This window comes from Dromaius novaehollandiae, chromosome 17, assembly GCF_036370855.1.
Source record: "Dromaius novaehollandiae isolate bDroNov1 chromosome 17, bDroNov1.hap1, whole genome shotgun sequence".
In the NCBI taxonomy this organism is placed as follows: domain Eukaryota; kingdom Metazoa; phylum Chordata; class Aves; order Casuariiformes; family Dromaiidae; genus Dromaius; species Dromaius novaehollandiae.
The window spans coordinates 1,652,288-1,669,354 of record NC_088114.1 but is presented as its reverse complement, the minus strand read 5'-3'; the positions used below and the strand labels follow the sequence as shown (position 1 = coordinate 1,669,354).

The 17,067-nt window shown below is 59.0% G+C and overlaps 1 protein-coding gene across 1 annotated transcript in view; it reads left to right on the top strand.

Annotated features, from left to right (window-relative positions):
* The window catches only part of MYO18B (myosin XVIIIB), a 78,192-nt gene that overhangs the window by 3,502 nt on the left and 57,623 nt on the right, over window positions 1–17,067 (top strand). The window contains exons 6-11 of the mRNA XM_064522433.1: window positions 363–524; window positions 812–1,010; window positions 1,231–1,373; window positions 2,832–2,932; window positions 4,874–4,937; window positions 9,562–9,706. Coding sequence (XP_064378503.1) covers window positions 363–524; window positions 812–1,010; window positions 1,231–1,373; window positions 2,832–2,932; window positions 4,874–4,937; window positions 9,562–9,706 — 814 coding nt within the window. The remainder of the gene's footprint in view (window positions 1–362; window positions 525–811; window positions 1,011–1,230; window positions 1,374–2,831; window positions 2,933–4,873; window positions 4,938–9,561; window positions 9,707–17,067) is intronic.

Genomic DNA, 17,067 nt, shown 5'->3' with positions numbered 1-17,067 from the left:
GGGCAGCTCCCAAGGAGCTGGGGGTCTGTGGGGTACGAGGCAGCTCTGGGAAAGCTGGGGGGGGGCATGGGGCAGCCCCTGAGGAGCCAGGGGGCCTTGGGGGGGGGGGTCCATGGGTCATAGGGCAACCCCCAAGGAGCCGGGGGGGTCCATGGGTCGTGGGGCAGCCCCCAAGGAGCCGGGGGGTCCATGGGTCATAGGGCAGCCCCCAAGGAGCCGGGGGGTCCATGGGGCACAGGGTGGCCCCTGAGGAGCCGGGGGGGGGGTCCATGGGGCACGGGGTGGCCCCCGAGGAGCCGGGGGGGGGGGGTCCATGGGGCGCGGGCGGCTCTTGTAGGGCGGCCTCCCGCTCCGCCCCGCAGACCAACCCCCCCAGCCAGGACTTCGCCGAGGACCTGGCGGCGCTGAGCAGCCTCAACGAGAGCAGCGCCATCCACACGCTGCGGCAGCGCTACGGCGCCCAGCTGCGCGGCACCTACGCCGGGCCCAGCCTCGTCGCCATCCGCCCCGGCCTCGCAGCCAAGGTGCCTCCCCCGGCCCGGCCCGGCCCGGCCCGGCCTCCCGGCCTGGCCCGCCCCGCTCGCGGGGCCCCCGCGCGCCGGCAGGTGGCAGCCTGCGACTGCCGCAGCGGCCGGGCCCGTCCATGGCCCCCGGGCGGAGCCGCCCGTCTCCCCGCGCGGCTGCGTTTCACCCCGCTGAGAAACGTTCTCAGCGTTTTGCCCTCGTGTGCGTGTGTGTTGGTTGGGGGGGGGGGGGCGCGGGGGGTCCCCGCGCGGCGACCGCGGCCTGCCCGGCGCTCTCCCCGCCGCAGGTGCCCCAGGCGAAGCGGGACGGCGCGCCGGGCCTCGTGTGCGCCATGGCGCAGCGGGCCTACCGGAGCCTGCTGCTGCGGCGCCGCGACCAGGCCCTCCTGGTGCTGGGCCGCGCCGGCGCCGGCAAGACGGCCTGCTGCCGCAGCGCCCTCGAGTACCTGGCGGCCGCGGCGGGCGGCCCGGACGGCGCCGTCTCAGGTAGGGGCACGGGAAGGCCGCGGCCGTGCCGTTGCCCGGCGGCTTCGTGGCCTGCGGGTGCCCTGCGCCTCCTGCCCGGCCCGGGCTCCCCTCCTTGGTTAGTACCAAAGCCGCCACCAGACGGGATTTATTTGCCCGCCGTGGCTCTCCCGGCGAGGGGCGCAGGGCCGCCGCGGCCGCGGGGCTGGCGGCACAGGGCCTGTTGGTGCTGGTTTTGCAGTGGAGAAGATCCAGGCCATGTTTACGGTCCTCGGAGCCTTCGGGTCGGTGACCACCAGCTGCAGCAGCAGCTCCACGCGCTTCTCCATGGTCCTGTCGCTGGATTTCAGCGCCGCTGGCCGAATCACCGCTGCTCACCTCCAGGTATCCCCGCGGTCCCGCGCCTGGCGAGGCGGGAGGGCTGCAGCCAAAACCCGCCGCGGGTCTTTGCTGAGGGGGCACAAAGGTCCCCTGCCTTGCGCCCACGCTCCACGGCAAGCCCGGGCTGAGGAGCAGTGCTGGGTGCCGTGGAGGGCAAGAGGAGCAGTGTCCTCTGCTTGGCGGTGAAACGGGCTCCATGCCCGGATGCGTGCGCAGGGAAGGGCTGGGTACGACTGAGAACCAGGGTGAACCTCATAGCAACACGTACAGCTTCCCAGGGGACAGCCCAGATCTCCAGTCACTTTCTGCACCCTTCAGCGGGTGGGCAGAGGAGCCCTTTAGCTCGTAGGAGAAAACTTGGCGTGCTCGTCCCGCTCCCTGTCCTTCCGGCTGGAACAAAGTCCCCCCAGCTGCAGCTGAGCAGCAGCTCTGTTAATGGCATAGCTGAGTCCCCCAGCAGCCAGTCGCCGGCCACCGCTCCGCTGGAAGGGAGTGCTGAACAGCACTAAGATGAAATATTTATGAGGAAATGCATAATTCAGCATTTCATTAACAGCACCTTGCATGTTAGCCTTGGAATTAAACAGAAGCCTCTGGGGGGGTTTTGTCACCATCGCCACAGCGTTACACAAAGGCATTTTAATCAAAGACCTGCCTGTGCTACCTGGGCCTGGGTTAGAGGAGGGGAAGGCTTGAGGCAGTGTCTGCTGGTAGGGAGCCACAAGGATTTCCCATTTCTGCCCTCTATTCACCCCGTATTCACCCCATACCTTGGCAGGGAGCAGCTGCCTCTGGCTCGGAGGCCTTGCTCAGCCCTGCGAGCCTTTGTTGGATCCCATTCCTGAGCATCGGCAGTTCCCTGAGATGCTCCTGCAGGACAGGATAGCCAGGGAGCTCGCAGCTCAGCGGGGACTCATTCCTTGGGTCAGGTCCAGGAGCGAACTATCCTGAGGAAGGAGGAGTCTGATTTAGGCTTGCCTCAAGCCCTGGCAATGGCTTATCCATTGCAAGGGCACAGACCGTGTAGCCTCTTTATTATGGCCCTCGTATTGCCCAGCCTTCCTGCGGTGTGGATGGATCGTGGGATACCGCACGCATGCGGCTGCAATTTTACCCCACGAGGCATGCCCGGGGCAGAGTCTGCTCTTGCTTCTGCTTCTGCTGCGTGCAGCCCCGACTGCCCTGGTGCAGGAGGAACAGTCTCCAGACACGAGTCCTCTGAAGCCCCGTCTTGGCCAGACGAGTTAAAACCCAGCCCCCTCCTCAGCAGCTCCTGCTGGTGTCTCCTTGTTTCTGGGTGTGCGGGCGCTGCTGTCCCCGCCTGTCCCCGGGTGCAGCTTGTCCCCAGCTTTGCCTGGCTGCGGTGGCCAGCCTGCTGCCCTCCCTACGCCGGGGGGCTGGCAGTCGCGCTCGCGGGGGCTCGGGGCCGCTGCTCACGCCTGCCTCTGCCCCCTCCGCCAGACCATGCTGCTGGAGAGAGTCCGCGTCGCCCAGCAGCCGCAGGGAGAGAGCAACTTCAACGTCTTCCCTCTGATGCTGGCAGGCCTGGACGCGGCTCAGAGGTGAGCGTGCGGCTGCGGGGGCCTGGCGGGGTGTTGGGACCCTCCAGCGCGGCTGCGGGAGATGCTGGGTGCGGGTGGCCGTCCAGGAACAGCCAAAGAGCTGCTCACCACCCCGGGCTCCTCCTTCATTGCGCGGCTGGCAGGATCGCCCACCGCCAAGGGTGTCCCCCATGATTTACATTCAAAACGTGGGCTTTGACTCCTCTGCGGTGAGAAAGGAGCACAGAGCAAAACGGATTGGCGCACAGGGCACAGATCACCGGGGTACGACTTCACACATCACTCCTCTGCTGATAAGGAAGGTGGAAGAAAAAAGTCAGCCTGAAAGGCCTGTTGTTCACAAGGATATTTAAGGCAGCAGCCGTGGCCTTGGCAGCAGCGTTCGAAAGAGCCAGGGGCGCTCCGGGGCGAGGTGGGACCGGCGGCGGGGATGAGCAGAGCAGAGCAGGCGGTGACGCTCGGGGACGGCTGGACGAGGGGCCTTCCCTGGCTGGGGAGTGGGGCGCCTCCGGAGCAGCTCCAGTTTTGGGGTGGGCTCCTGGCTCGGCCGGGGAATTTCAGACTGGGGTGCCCGGACAGCAGGAACAGGGCCCTGCATGGCTGGCAGGTTGCGTTTGGTTCTCTTAATTGGTAGTGAAGGGGCAGATTTCAGAGGTTTTTGTTTTAGAGCCCCAAAGGATCACTAATTGCCAAGGCAGTCACTTTAGTGACGTGGCAGGGATTTTTAGGCATTCTTGTTTTAGAGATTTTCCTGAAAACGGAGGCACTTTCTGATGCTTATTTTTCCTCTTCACTAAAACTTAAATTGGGCTAATCAGCAAAAATGGGACATAAATATAGCTTAAAAATAGGAACACGGTGAGCGTGTATACATTCACAGAACTCCTCTGGATGCTGGCGCAGTGACGTGTCGTGTTATGTGGTTTCCTCTGGGATCCTGGGGCAGTTTGTGCTGCAGCTCTGCCGTTGCGATGCCTGCTGCAGAAATAGCCTGTCGGCTGCGGGCTCGGCTGGCAGGGACCAGCTCCTCTCCAGCCGGCGAGCTCCTGGCACGCCGTTCGCAGTACGGCAGCGACGACTGCCCTGAAACCAGCCGGCCAGGCTGAGTCTCTGTTTATTCTGGTGTTCCCCACAAGCCGCACGTCCCTGGACTGCTCCGGGCAAAAGGTCCCGGGACGTTTCTGGTGCCAGGCTCTGTCCCTCGCTGCTGCGCAGAACCACGGGAGCCTTTTCCAAGAAGGAAATGAATGCTTCCCCTGAAAGCTGTAGTTATGATAGAGAATTTGGTGCTGCACCGATCCCTGCAGTCCTGTAGTGAATTCACAGGGCAGTGAAGTAGCTCGCTGAGGCGCAGAGAGCAGTGCAGTGTGCTGTCTCATGGGGTAAGACTGGAGGAAGAAATCAGCCCATACCATGGGGCATTTACTGACTGTCTTCTTCCCCCAATCAGCCTCTCACTGTAAAGGCAAAGGAGTTCTGTGAGCTTTAGGGCCCAGAGAGGACATAAGAGATGTCCCCGAGGACAGGGCAGCAGGAATTTGGGGGGTGCTGTGGTGCAGCAGAGGAGGGAAACCCCTTTGGATGGTGGTCTGGGAGCCACTGCCAGAGAGGTCCTTCTCTGAGCATTACCTGACGTCCCCTTTGGCTCAGCAAGCCCTGAGGTCCGAGAGGTCGTGTTTTGAATCCTGTGGTGCTTTAGAGAGGTTTCGGGAGCCCATGTGGGAACCTGAAGCGAAAAAAAAAAAAAATTCTTCCAAATGGTTGTGGTGTGGCAAAGGAACTGCTTTATTCAAGCTCCTTCACTGATGCTGAACTCTACACAGTGCTGTGGATTTTGGTATCATTTTCATGCGCCAGCCTCTCTTCCCTTTGAAAAGCAATAAGCCCTATCGTGTTGCACTGAGGTATAGCTTCATTTTCATTTTTCATAACTATTTTCAGGACAATGCTGCATTTGCACCAGATGGCTGAGAGCAACTCCTTTGGAATCAAGCCATTCGCAAAGGTAGGGATAGACAAACCAGCTGCATTAACTCCTGCTCTGCCTGTTTGCTTTCCTCCATGCTGAGCAGCCTTATTCAGTGTGCACGCTCTCTCTGCACATGCCAGTTGGCAAGGGCCCTGCAGTTTTCCTATGGCTTCCTTCAGCGACATATCAGCTGTGGAACAGCATGAAAATAGCTTTTGGCTGAAATATTAGCCCAGACTTACCAAATCCTTCCTGCAGAGTTTCTCAGAGGCTTAGCTGTGCGAGTCCCAGGTCATGAGTGGAGTGCATGGGACGTGGGTCGTCCTTGCACTGGCTGAAGGTGAAGCGACTGCACATTAAAACTCGGTGAATGTTGAGGATGGACCTGTTCAAAACCTGCTGAATTACATCTGTAATTCCCCCCATTGACCTTGGGATGGGCAGGCAGTTTCCTCTGAAGCCCTGCTGTTGGCCGTGGGATGCTCCGGGTCGGGGCGAGTGGGGTGTACGGCAGGCCCGGCTCCCGTGGGCGTGCATGGGCTCTGCACTGCGCATCCCGGCACATCCCGGCTGCCCGGCCTCGCAGCTGGAGACCCGTGCCGGCGCTGCTGAGAGCTGAGCGGGCAGCCAAGCTGCTGCTGCCTGGCGTCCGTGTTAGATTAATCCACTTCCCTCTCGGAAGTGAGTTTGTCTTACGGCATTTCAGAACGAGACACGCAGAGCTGCTCACCAGGGGAAACACACTGGTTTCTAATATCACCCGTTCAGCTCAGAGACAGAACGTACTGCTCTTAAGTGTGAATAATTTCTGATATTTCCCTGCAACAGCAGCTCTCGCAGGGGTGAGCGTCTCCTTCGGAGAGCACAGAATGCTATTTTTAGGGGCTGAAAATACTGCATTTGATTTCCAGCACCAGCTCCTTATTAGTGTGAGCCGTTTGCAAGGATTAGGCAGATTGCCAATGAGCCAAAGCACTGGAATGAATTGCAGCAATTTGCAGTTACATCATCTATTGATGAATTCAATATTCAGTCTTTCTCATGTAGCTACTGCTCAAATTCAATGGCCAAACATATTTAGCAGTTTGGACAGTTGCTCCGGTGCCCACGGCCTGGGTGAGGTTTCCAGCTGTTGCCCCTGCTCCCGGCCGATGCCTGGTGCCACCGGGCTGGCTGCGGGGCTGCGCTGCTCCCCGGCACACGGGCAGCTGCTGCGTGGCCGTGACTGTCCTCTGCGCCGCAAGCGCCCCGGGCAGAACTGAGCAGCCTTTGCATGGAGCCCATTGGCCTCTGGATGCAACGAGCGTGTTTGCCAACTCGTGCTCTTGGGACATTTAATCCAGGGATTAAGGGCTTCCTCGGGATCAGAGACGCACCTGGGCGTAGCCTGGGCTGTGCCTATCCGAGCAGCGTCTTGGCCCGCTGGGCGCCTCAGCGGGAAGAGCGTCGGGCGGGTTTTCCCGTGTCGGACGCGTGGGGCTAGTCCTGCCCGGGGAGCACCAGCCCTCCCCGCGCGTTTCACCTCCGCGAGAGGCCCAGCTCCGACCAGCGCCCGGGGGCTGGCGGCTGCCGCGGCACCGACACGCTGGGAGCACGGAGCTGCGGCTGGGCTGGGACCTGGTGCTCTGCAGCCAGGCAGCCGGGGGGGAAGAGAACAAACGGTTCCAGGGTTAGCAAGAAGCAAAGTGCTGTTTTTGTTCCATCAGTCCAAGACTCCTGGAAAGAGGGGAGGGTGGAGATCTTGGGTCTGTTGCTAACAGCCTGATGAGACCAGCTAATGGGGGTGGGTGACTGGTGACAGTCGTATTTTGCAACGTGCAAAGGGCAGGGAAGAGGGTCCCTTGGCTCCCACCGCCATGCAGCGCGGGAGGGAGGTGCTTCAGCTCATCTCGCACAGCTCTAGGGGTTGTTCACCTTCCTCCCTCCCGCCGAGTACAAGCCTGCCCTTCCAGAGGGGTCGGGGTGCTGGAGCCGAAGCTCAGGGTCTGTGCAAACAGCAGGCATGCTCGGGGCCTCGGGTTGGAGCCGCAGCGGTGACCTCCGTGCTGCTGGCTGCCCGACAGCCCTGCCGCAGTGTCCTGCGGCCGTCCTGGCACCTCCGCAGCCGTGGAGGCAGAGCACGGCACCGTGCGGGGCCCTGCGCTTGCGAGGCCGCTGGCGTCCCTTCCTGAAGGCTTTGAGCGAGGCACGTCTCGGATCCAGGACTCGCTTCCCCCTTCCTCCCCGTCGCGGTCCCCGTGCTCGGCTGCGTGCATCATTGCTATGGTTACAGCTGGGATTTCTGTTGTTCCGTCTCTGCAGCACCCCAGGTACGGGCGGTGAGCGTGGGCGTCCTCTGCCAGGCCCACGGCACTGGCGGGCTGCTCAGGTCCGGCAGGAGAGGCGGTTCTGGGCCGGGCAGGCACAGGGCATTAATCCAGGCTGGCAGGAGCACGGCTCTGCGCCGCGTGCCTGCTGATGCCGCAGAAGCATTAATACTGCCTGTGATCTCCACTAACTGGCAGAGGGTCAGAACAAGGTCCCACCCTCAGAAATGGGTGTCCCTGCCACAATTTTTTTGTCCTTCCCAGTGGTGCCAGGGATGTTCCCTGCGCGCACAAGTGTCCCATGAAAGCCCGATTCAGATGTTCGGCTTGGAGAGGGCTCCGGGAGCATCCCATGCCAAGCGTTAGCAGATGGCCCGTTTGATCCGCCTGGTTGAGAGCCGCGTGTCTTCCTAAGGCAATGTCACTTGGCCTGTGCCGGCGAGGCCGCGCGTCCTTTCCCTGCTGCCGAAGGGGTCATCCGGGGACTGCACCAGGACTCGCTGGGGAAAAAGGAGCGTGAGAGGTCGAAAAGCTGCTTTCCCGCCAGGGACGAGCAAGCTCCTGGCTCTGGAAAGGCACTGTCACTGCAAGCTCGTATTCCAGGGATGCTCCGCTTTGGGATGACAGCCTTCATGGCCTTCCTGGGCTTGAGGGTGACCTTTGGTAACGCCCATTCACAAGCATTTAAATTAGGCGAGAAGGAAGGCAAAAATGCACAGATCTGTGTTGTGCTTTGTTTTGTTTTAGTTTGGAATCTGGTGAAATTTATCCTTTTTTTTGATTAAAAACTGGATATATTTTCCATTCTGTATGTACTCTCCGTTGTAATCCATTCTGTGTAGGACTCTTGTTTTTCAGACCGAAATTCTGCTGGTGGCCTCCCAGCCTTAGTCCTGCTAGTCTGGGGAATAACTCCGCACTGCCTGGTCGCCTGCTGTGACACTGCAGTCACAAATATTTGGGGTGTTTGAGTCTGGAGAAATTGCAGACTTCGGCTGTGTTTTCTCATTAGAAGCTGCCTCGTAGGCCTTTGTAGGAGCAGAAATCCTTTAGATCATGCAGGCTGTTTGCTGCCAAGACAGGGATGCTGCCTGTCGAAGCCCCGTGTGCTGTGTCTAGCCTCAGGGCTGCATGTGTCTGGATTGAAAATCCTCAGTTCAGGGGAAAAACTAATTTGCTGTGGGGCTGCTTTTGCAAAAAATATTCCAGGACTCATCGGATGGGATGAGGGAGCTCCTCAGCCCTGCCCGGGGGCAAATCCTGGGTTTAATGGACTTTGCTCAGCTTGCCCTGCCTTGGGACCACAAGCTTCACTGCTTGGATGGTGGAATGGGCTTAAAAGAAGGGAGACTAGACCACGATTTCTGATAAGAACGGGCCAGCCCAGCCTTCCTGCTGCACTTGGACTCTTTGCTGGTGCTTGATTTTGATTTCTTCCCCCTTCTCCCTGGGGAAGGAGCGCTCCCAGGAGCGCAGCACTGGCTCTTCTGTTGGTGCAGCAGAAACCAGCCCCTCTAAAACGTGCTGGGAGCTGCCTGCTCCTCCCGCCCAAGCAGCCGGGGTAGCTTTCCTCAGCAGGTGCTATTTTTCTGTAATCCAGCCAGAATAACTCAATGACGAGTGAGAAAAAGCTCAATTTCCCTTCCCCGTCCTGCTCCTGGCATGCAGCTCACACAGACGCAGCCACAAGCTGTGCTTTTCCTTACAGTGCACTGTGGGGCACTTGAGTTTTTGCTATTTATTATGTCAGAAGTATAAAAATGCAGCTTTTCCTGTGGTTCTGACATTTGGCTGTTCCCCAGTGCATGACACAAATGGCTCCTACTAGGATTAAGCTCCTAGAATAGCAAATGGCGAGTAAGAGTTGTTATTTGGTGCTATCGTACCACAGATGTGTTACTGCTTTTGAGGTCTACAGGGCAAATAGCGTATTGAAGGTGACTAGACCAGGTCCTGCTGGATGACTTGCGGTTGTTTGGCTAACCCTAACGTACCTGCAGGTTAGTGTGTTTAGCAAGAAGTGGAAAGATCTAAAATGTCGGACTTTAGGAGCTGCTGTTTAACATCCTTTGCAAACACTTCTGAGGTGGGAAGTATGCCTTGTCGTGTGGTAAGAAGAGATCACCAGGCTTGCTGCTAATACCAGGCTCTTGCTGAACTTGTCAGTGGATTCTCCCGTTGCAGCCTAAGCTATTCTTTGGGTCCCTTTTTCTTTCTCTTTCTGGGCTATGTTTTTCCTGTGCCCTTTGGCTTTCCCTTTGTGTGTGTTCGTGTGCCCTCTTCCCCCTCCAAGGGCCCCACAATGCTGCCGGGGAGACAGTTATGTTCATCCCGGTGTTTCTCTTTCCTTCCAGCCCGAGGAGAGGCAGGCGGCCTCTGCAGCGTTCGCCCAGCTGCAGGCCGCCATGGGCACGCTGGGCATCACAGCGGAGGAGCAGCAAGCCGTCTGGCGGGTGTTAGCAGGCATCTACCACCTGGGCGCTGCTGGGGCCTGTAAAGGTAAACGAGAGCTCCTGTCCCTCGTTTTCTTATTACTCTTATTTGCTGCCGCTGGTGCTGGGGCTTAAAGAGGAGGAGGGAGGGAAAGCACACCTGCAGCGGTGCTGGGTGAAGGAGGCAGAGCCTCTCTGCGCTGTCTCCCATGCTTTGCCACGCCGGGAAGCGGTCCGGGAGATAGCGTCGGCGTGGACGTGGCTGCGGCTGCTGTGCTTTGTCGGGCTGAGCCCTTCGTCCTGCGCGGGGGACCCACGCTTTGGGCTGCGGGCGACGGGTGCAAGTGTGCGCGTCTGTCCCCGAGCCGGGGAGCGCAGACCCAGGTGGCCGTCCCCGTGGATGCCGGGTCCCGCGTGGGGCTGGGACCCCGCGTGGGGACCTCCTCTGAGCACGGCCTCGCCGGTGCAGGGGTGCCTCGCTGCTCGGCAGCGCTTGGCGTCGTACCAGCTTGTTCCAAAGGACCGGGAAGGCGGCTCGTTGGTTATCTCTTTCCGTTTACCCTCCCGGTTACGGCATCTGCAATGACTGTGCGAAGGGGCAGTTTCAGGTAGCAATAATTTTCTCTTCTTTTGAGTGTCTAATACAGTAACTGAATTATAATAGGATGAGTCTGGGTAAAGATTGTATTTATAAAGACTTTATTAATACAGTCTTATAGAAATTGCCTTATCCCTTAAATTATTTTAAGATGTTCTCTAACCCATTTTAGAGACAGCCACACTGATTTACACACTTCAATTTATGAGGGCTGTATAAAGCCTGCTATAAACTAAGGCGTAGACATTTATAAATGTCTCTGCAACATGTCATAACACATCTTATGGTAATTTATGCCATTAATCATTTATTAATTATTTTAAAAGGACGAATGCTGTCCTCACTTGAAGTGTGGTCTCTCTTTTTCCCTATGTCTGGCTTTTTCTTCCCCCATCTCCCCTAATGCCCTTCCAACTTTTTGAAAGAAGTTCTGCTCTCTCAGGCCGAAGCTGAGTTGTGATAAGGCTCTTGTTGGAAAAGGGAAGTCCTTCTGCCTCAAGACTTTTCAGGAGAGCAAATCTTGGAGACGCTTCTTTTAAAATTAGCTGACTTAGGTACAGGGGTGCATGAGTGGGAAGCTGCTGTGTTGGTGGAGGAAGGTGCCCGGTCCCGTGGCTGCGCCCGGCCGGCGCGGGTCCCCGCGGCGTAAGGCAGGTCCTGTCGCTGTCTGCTCGCGGTCGCGCGGGCCTTCTCCAGCCCGGCTGTGTTGGGATGCTCTTGACTTGGCGCAAACCCAGGCGTCTCAGAGGGGCTTTTCCCCTCCCCGTTCCTGGGCACACGTGCTCTGTGCGTGTGGTGGCCAGGCCGTGCAGAGCAGACCTACTTCATTAAAGGTGAGGAAGGCTTTTAAATTTACTCGTATAATAACCTAAGCTGATTTACTCAAACTTACTGGACTTTCAGCAGGGACTTTGTGTCCCAAGCATCCTGTAAGCCAGCCTAAGGTCAATTGACTGCTATATTCAGAAAGTCTTGTAGCAGTTATTTCAGCATGAATAGGAATATTAAACAGTGGGCCCGGGCAGGGCTTGTGACTTCGGAGCTGGCTTGGGTACAGGATTAGCAATCAGAGCATGTCTCGGCAGCACTCGCTCGCGTATTGATTCCCCCGTCATGTGTCAACAAAAGGGGAGAAATGAAAGGAAGTGCGGATGAAAAATGGATCAAAGCTGGATGGAGCAAAAGTCTCGGTGGGGGCCATGACTCTCTTAATGTGGTTAAACCTATCTCCCAATAGCCATCTCTTCCCTTCCCCTTTTATAAACTTTGAAGTTCAAAAATCCTCTCCTCGAAATCTCACCAAAGAAAGCCTCATCACTGTTTTTATCACTTGCATTCAGGAGCACAGCCAGAGACTGCAGGCAGCATCACAGCCACTGCCGCTATAATCCCAGCAACAAAGGCACCTGGCACGTGGCATGCTCCGGCTTTGGAGGCCCCGGGGGCAATTTATATACATTTTTTTTTTTCTTCTGCTGATTGCTATTATCTTGTCACATACTGTTTGCCTGGGAATAAAGCAGGAGGGACTAGCACCATCCCTCTCTGGCTGAGAGTAGAAAACAAGTTTGTAGCTAGAAAAACAACAAGAAAGAAAGGTTGAATTTCAAAAGCCTGCTCTGTTCTGGTGTCAGCATTTATCATTGCCTTTGAAATGTGTTAAAGCAGTTCTTTTTGTGAGAAAGCAGCCTGACAGCCAGAGGCCAGCAGGGCATCTTAGGTACCCATTCACCTAAGTGCTTTCGGTCCTTTTGTGTGCTGCAGAATATTACATATTTTCATTTATTCATTAGCTCTTTAACTGGGAAGGAGGTTTCAGGCACAGCTGGGGGTCAGCATTCAGCTCACTCTCAAGCTGTCTGTTTTGCTGACTGCTACAAAAATAAAGCACCGCAGCTCCATGCTTTCTCTTGGCTTCCCGCTGCGCAGCTTTAATAGAGGCGACGGTGTTTCTAGCGGCTGCGAGTCACTGAAATCTCCCTGCCGCGGCAGCCTGGCATCCGTGGCCGCCTCCCCGAGCAGCCCGCTGCCGCCCTGGTCCCTCCTGGGAGGCCGGGTTGTCCCGCGAGTGGTGCAGCTCCCCGGGCCCGTCCCCTGCGCCAGCACCGCCCGGGGCAGCGTCGCCCTGAGCTGGCCGGCATGCCAGTGGTGGGCTGCTTGCGTTGCCGTGTCGTGACGCTGCTTGCGTTGCCCTGGTTAGCCCTGCATTAACAGGGCTGGATGGCCAGCCGAGAGGCAGGATTTACCGCTCGGGCGCTGGAGCTGCTGTTGGTCATAGGATGCGTGGTTGGTTTTTCCTTGCGGTGTTTTTGGCCGTAGATTGGTGCCATTTCAGAGGCACACGGGGGGACGGAGCTGGGGGACCCTGCATTCCCCGCCGGCAGTGCTGTGCCTTGCTGCTCTCCTGCCCAGGGCAGGGGCCGGGGGAGGCAGGCCTGCCCGGGACACGCTCCCGTCCGGGGGTGTCTGCCCGGCGGTGAAGCATCCTCCAGGCGCCGTGGGGTGGTGGGTTTGGTCGTCCTGCCCGGCTGGTTCGGTACTTCAAAGTCTGCTGTAGGGTCAGTGGCCAGATCCTTTTGGATGGAGGAAAATGAGAAAACCAGAAAAGCAAAGTGTGCAGCAGAGAGAGCTGCTGCCGCTGGTCTGAGCGAGTGGCCCTGAGCACCGCGCGGCGCTCTGGACCCCTCCAGGCAGCATCCTGCTTCTGCTCACCCTCCCTGCATCGTGGCGGGGCTGGTCCTCTGCTGAGGAGCTGGAAAAGCTCCAGTCCCAGCTTCGAGGGAAGAAGCAGAGGCGTGGAGTGCTGCACTGGAACAGCCTGGGGTCCCGCAGGGAGCTGGGGGCAGGGGCCCTGGCGTTTCTGAGGGTCTCGCCGTGCCGGCACGCGGCGGCTGGCACTGCCCCTCTGCTGCTGCTAGGCAGACGTGGCTGGCGGGGGACGTGGGAGGTGAGACCCCCTTGAGCATCCCCTTTAGCTTTCTGAAATGGAAAGTTTCCAAATGGACTAGAAGCCATTTAGCCAAGCGCAGTAATGGGGATGTCCATCAAAACGTAAAGGCAGAGCACCTGGCAGGATCCGGCAGGCACTAATTGCCCGGTTCCCGCTAGCGCCGATGCCATCAGGAATGGGCTGCGGTGACCACCTGCATCGTCACGCAGCTGAGAAAAACCCGTAAGCCTGCATTAAAGCCGCTGTTTTACAGCCTCTGAGGTGTAGTGACCTTTCAGTAATTGATGTGGAAATGACACTTTGTTCTTAATTCCACCAAAACTCAATGCCCAAATCTATCTTAATTTTTCGTTACTGCCTGTTGCTAAAAGGATGAGGGAACAGTGTATCCATAATTAGCACTGACTCAGAGTTTCCCTTTTATGACAAATTTATCTGTCCCTGGGGTGGTCACTGTTGCAGAGGGAAAAATAAACTGGTAAACTGCGGCGCGGTGCGTAGGCTGTAGCTGCATTGTTATTTTCGGTGCAGCCCGAGCCCCGTGCAGCCGGGCACCGGTGAGTGGGCTGCGAACCTGGCAGCGGAGGGGAGCGCGGAGGACGACAGGCGGAAGGCCTTCAGCATGCAGTGACACCGTGCAACTTCACGCAGGGATCGTTCCTCTCCCTCCTCCTCCTCCCTCCTGTCCTCCCCAGCACCTTCACCTTGCAGTGTCTTCAGATACGTGCTTGCATAATTGAAGTCTTCAGAGTTTGGTTATGGACGTGTCTGAGCTTGGAGAGGCCATAGCAGGCCCCTCCTTTCCCCTGGGATTCACTAAGAGAAGAGGACACAGATCTGCAAGGAAGCCCTGGGAGTAATCTGCTGTGTTTCCTGGTGCCACCCGCACGTTCCCCAGTGCCAGCTGCTCGGGCAGCTCTGCTCCTCTGTGCTGCAGGCGCAGCGGAGGCCGCGCAGCTCGGCTGCCGGCGAGGGCTGCCCTGCTTCCCTGCACCGCTCACCAGAATGAGTCGCGGAGGAGACGGCGTCAGGCCTCGGCCTCTGGGTCTTGCCGTTTGTTCTGTCTGCGTTAAAGCCTTTTGCGCCTCAGCACCTGGGTTTTCTTGCTGCACTGGGACGTGCAGCTGAGTTTGCGCCTGTTTTCGGTTCTCTGTGTTTATTTTGTGAGTTGCAGCAATAACTGTGCCGTGGTGGCACCGTGCCTGCTCCGAGGGGAAGGCCTTGAAGAAGCCGGGGCGGTCTCCAGGGGCTGAGCCTCCGCATAGCGGCCTCCCAGCCACCAGCCCGGAGGAGATGCCTACCCAGCGTTTCGGCTTCCCAGGCAAGAGAAGTCAGGTCAGAAAGGAGAGCGTGGCCGCCACAGCTGGAGCTGGCGATGTTTCCCGAGGTCGTGCGTATCAGCGCTGAGGTCGGGGCTGCCTCCCAGCAGCAGGGTTTACCAGCGGCGCTTGCTCTGGGAGGGCGTTTTGCAGACACCTGGTCGGGCCCCGCTGCGTTGGTCGGAGTGGTGGAGGCTGATGTGCGGCCCCCGGGCTCAGAGCAGCCTTTTAATCCTTGGAGAATCCCAGCTGGGTTTAATGAAGTCGTGAACAAGGTGTTGGGTTCTTGCCCCCTTCTGCTAGTGGATATCTGTGTGTCCCAGACAGGCCAGGAGCCGGGGAGAAGCCTGCAGCGCGGGGCGGAGGCTGCCGGGCGATGCCTTGGGCCGCGTCGGAGCGGAGCGAGCCCCGCGCTCCCCGAGGCAGGAGGACTCTGCTTCGAGTGCAGGCCAGGCAGAGCCCTGAGCTCTGCCGTTTGGGTCCAGGAAACGGGCAGAAATGAGGCGTTTTGTTGGAAGTTGTGCTTTGAGCAACCGAACCCCGGGGTGGGGAGTGGAAGGCGCTCCAGCCCCGAGCGCGGGAGCCGTGGGGAGAGCCGCAGGCTCGGCCGTGCAGGGAGCGGGCTGGGGTGGAGGTCAGCGGCTCTGCGCCCTGATTCCCCCCTCGCCTCGGCGTGGGGGTTAGTTTTCCTCCGTGTCCTGGCTGTGGTCTGGGGTTCAGCCCCAGGGAGCAGCGGCCGGGCTGCCCTTGCCCGGCTTAGGGTGGCACGAGGGGTCCGGCTCCGGGGGCTGGTGCTGAGTCTTCTCCGCGTGGATTTTATTTCTGCTGCCACGCTCCCCGGCCCGGGCGGGCCGTCTCCACGTGCAGCGAGTTATGGCACTATCTATTCAGCGCGCTGACATCTTTATTACAGACAGTTGGGGAAATGCAGCCAGAATGGCAGATTTCTTTAATCATGCTATTACACAGCTCTCCGCTTTGTTATATATAGGCTTTAATATGTCATACATCAGACGGTGGGTCAACAGAGAATAGACTGGAGAATTTAGTGCAAGGCAAATAAATTAACCATTCGAGCCAGAGGCAACCTCCTCTTTCCCCTTCCCCACCCAGAGGAATAAAGAGGGACAAATGGCTTTTTTATTTGTCCCATTGGCAGTGCAAACGTTCTCATGACAAAAGAAGTGAGAGGAGGAGGAGGAGCGGAGAAGGGGCGCGCGGGGCAGGGCTGGGACGGCAGGTAAGCGGGGGCAGGCGGGCTGCGCGTCCCTGCCCGGCGCAGGCGTCCGAAGGGGAAGGCTGCTCGGTGGCAGCAGGTAGAAGTGCTCTGGGCAGTTCCCGTAGCGGGAGGCCGAGGTCCCTGGCGCTCCCTGAGCATCGGGGCTTGCGGCTGGCACTGCGCCTGCCTCCCGTCTCTCCTAGGCAAGCCGGGCGGTGGGTTTCTGGGCACGTTCTGCCTCCCAGAATTGCCCCCGTCCCGTGCACCGACGAGAGTGGAAACGTGAGGCTCGTCGGCAATGAGCGCCGCATGTCTCAGGGCTCCTAATTAATGGTTGTAAAGTCAATTCAGTGTTGTGAGCGTGTGCTGCAGGGGCAGCGGGCTGCGGTGCGGGGAGCCCCGCGCATCCCTGAGCCAGCGCGCTCCCGTGCTCGTCCTCCGCTGCAGCGCGCACGGCGTGCAGAGCCGACACGGGCGGTCTGGCCCCGCCGGAGCCTCCGGCCTCCCTGCCGCCCCGTTCCCGCGGCTCCCGGAGTCGAGATGCTCCGGCTGCAAGGGCAGAGGAAGCCTGGTGCTGACACTGTATTTTCGTACTGTCTCTCTTAAGTATTAAATGTGCCAAGTAATTACCTCTTAGGTGTTAGAGCTGGCATGTTTGACAATGGTCAGATTACACCCTGGGCGGCTGCACGCTGCTGCTATTTATATTTTATGACGTGTGCAATGCCGCCTGGGCTCTCTCGAACCGGCCGGGGTGGGGGGACAGCGGCAGGCACCGCGTCCGGAGGGTCACGAGCGCGTGAGGAGTTCCCGGGGGGGGCCGTGCCTGTCCCTTTGCTGATTCAGTGCACGCCAGCAGCTTGCAGCTGAGGTGCAACTCAAGGAGTAGCTAAGTGCAGAATCCACGGCATAATGAGCGTTTCAGGACTGTTTACCACTCGGTTAGATACGCTCAAGCAGAGGATTTGGCGTGCAGGGCCGAGCGGCTGGGGTGTATCGATGTGCTGAGCAGCGCGCCTGGTCCACAGCAGCTCTTCCCCGTGTCCGAGCTCCTGAGCCGCGGGGCAGCCAGGAGGGCTCCACGGGGGAGCAGCAGCAGGTCGGGAAACGGGAAGGCCTTGCTGTGCTCCTTGGACGTGTTTGTGTCGAGGCAGATTGCGCCGAGACGTCCGCGTTGGAGCGGGTTGGTTGTGCCGCCGCGGGCAGTGCGGGGCGGCACCGGTGCAGCTGGGCAGGGGGCTCGGGGGCAGCACTGGCGCACGTGGGCAGGGGGCTCGGGGGCCCCGCCAGGCCCGCAGCAGGGTCTCCCCACGTCCCGCCTGGCCTTTGGCCTGTGAAGCTG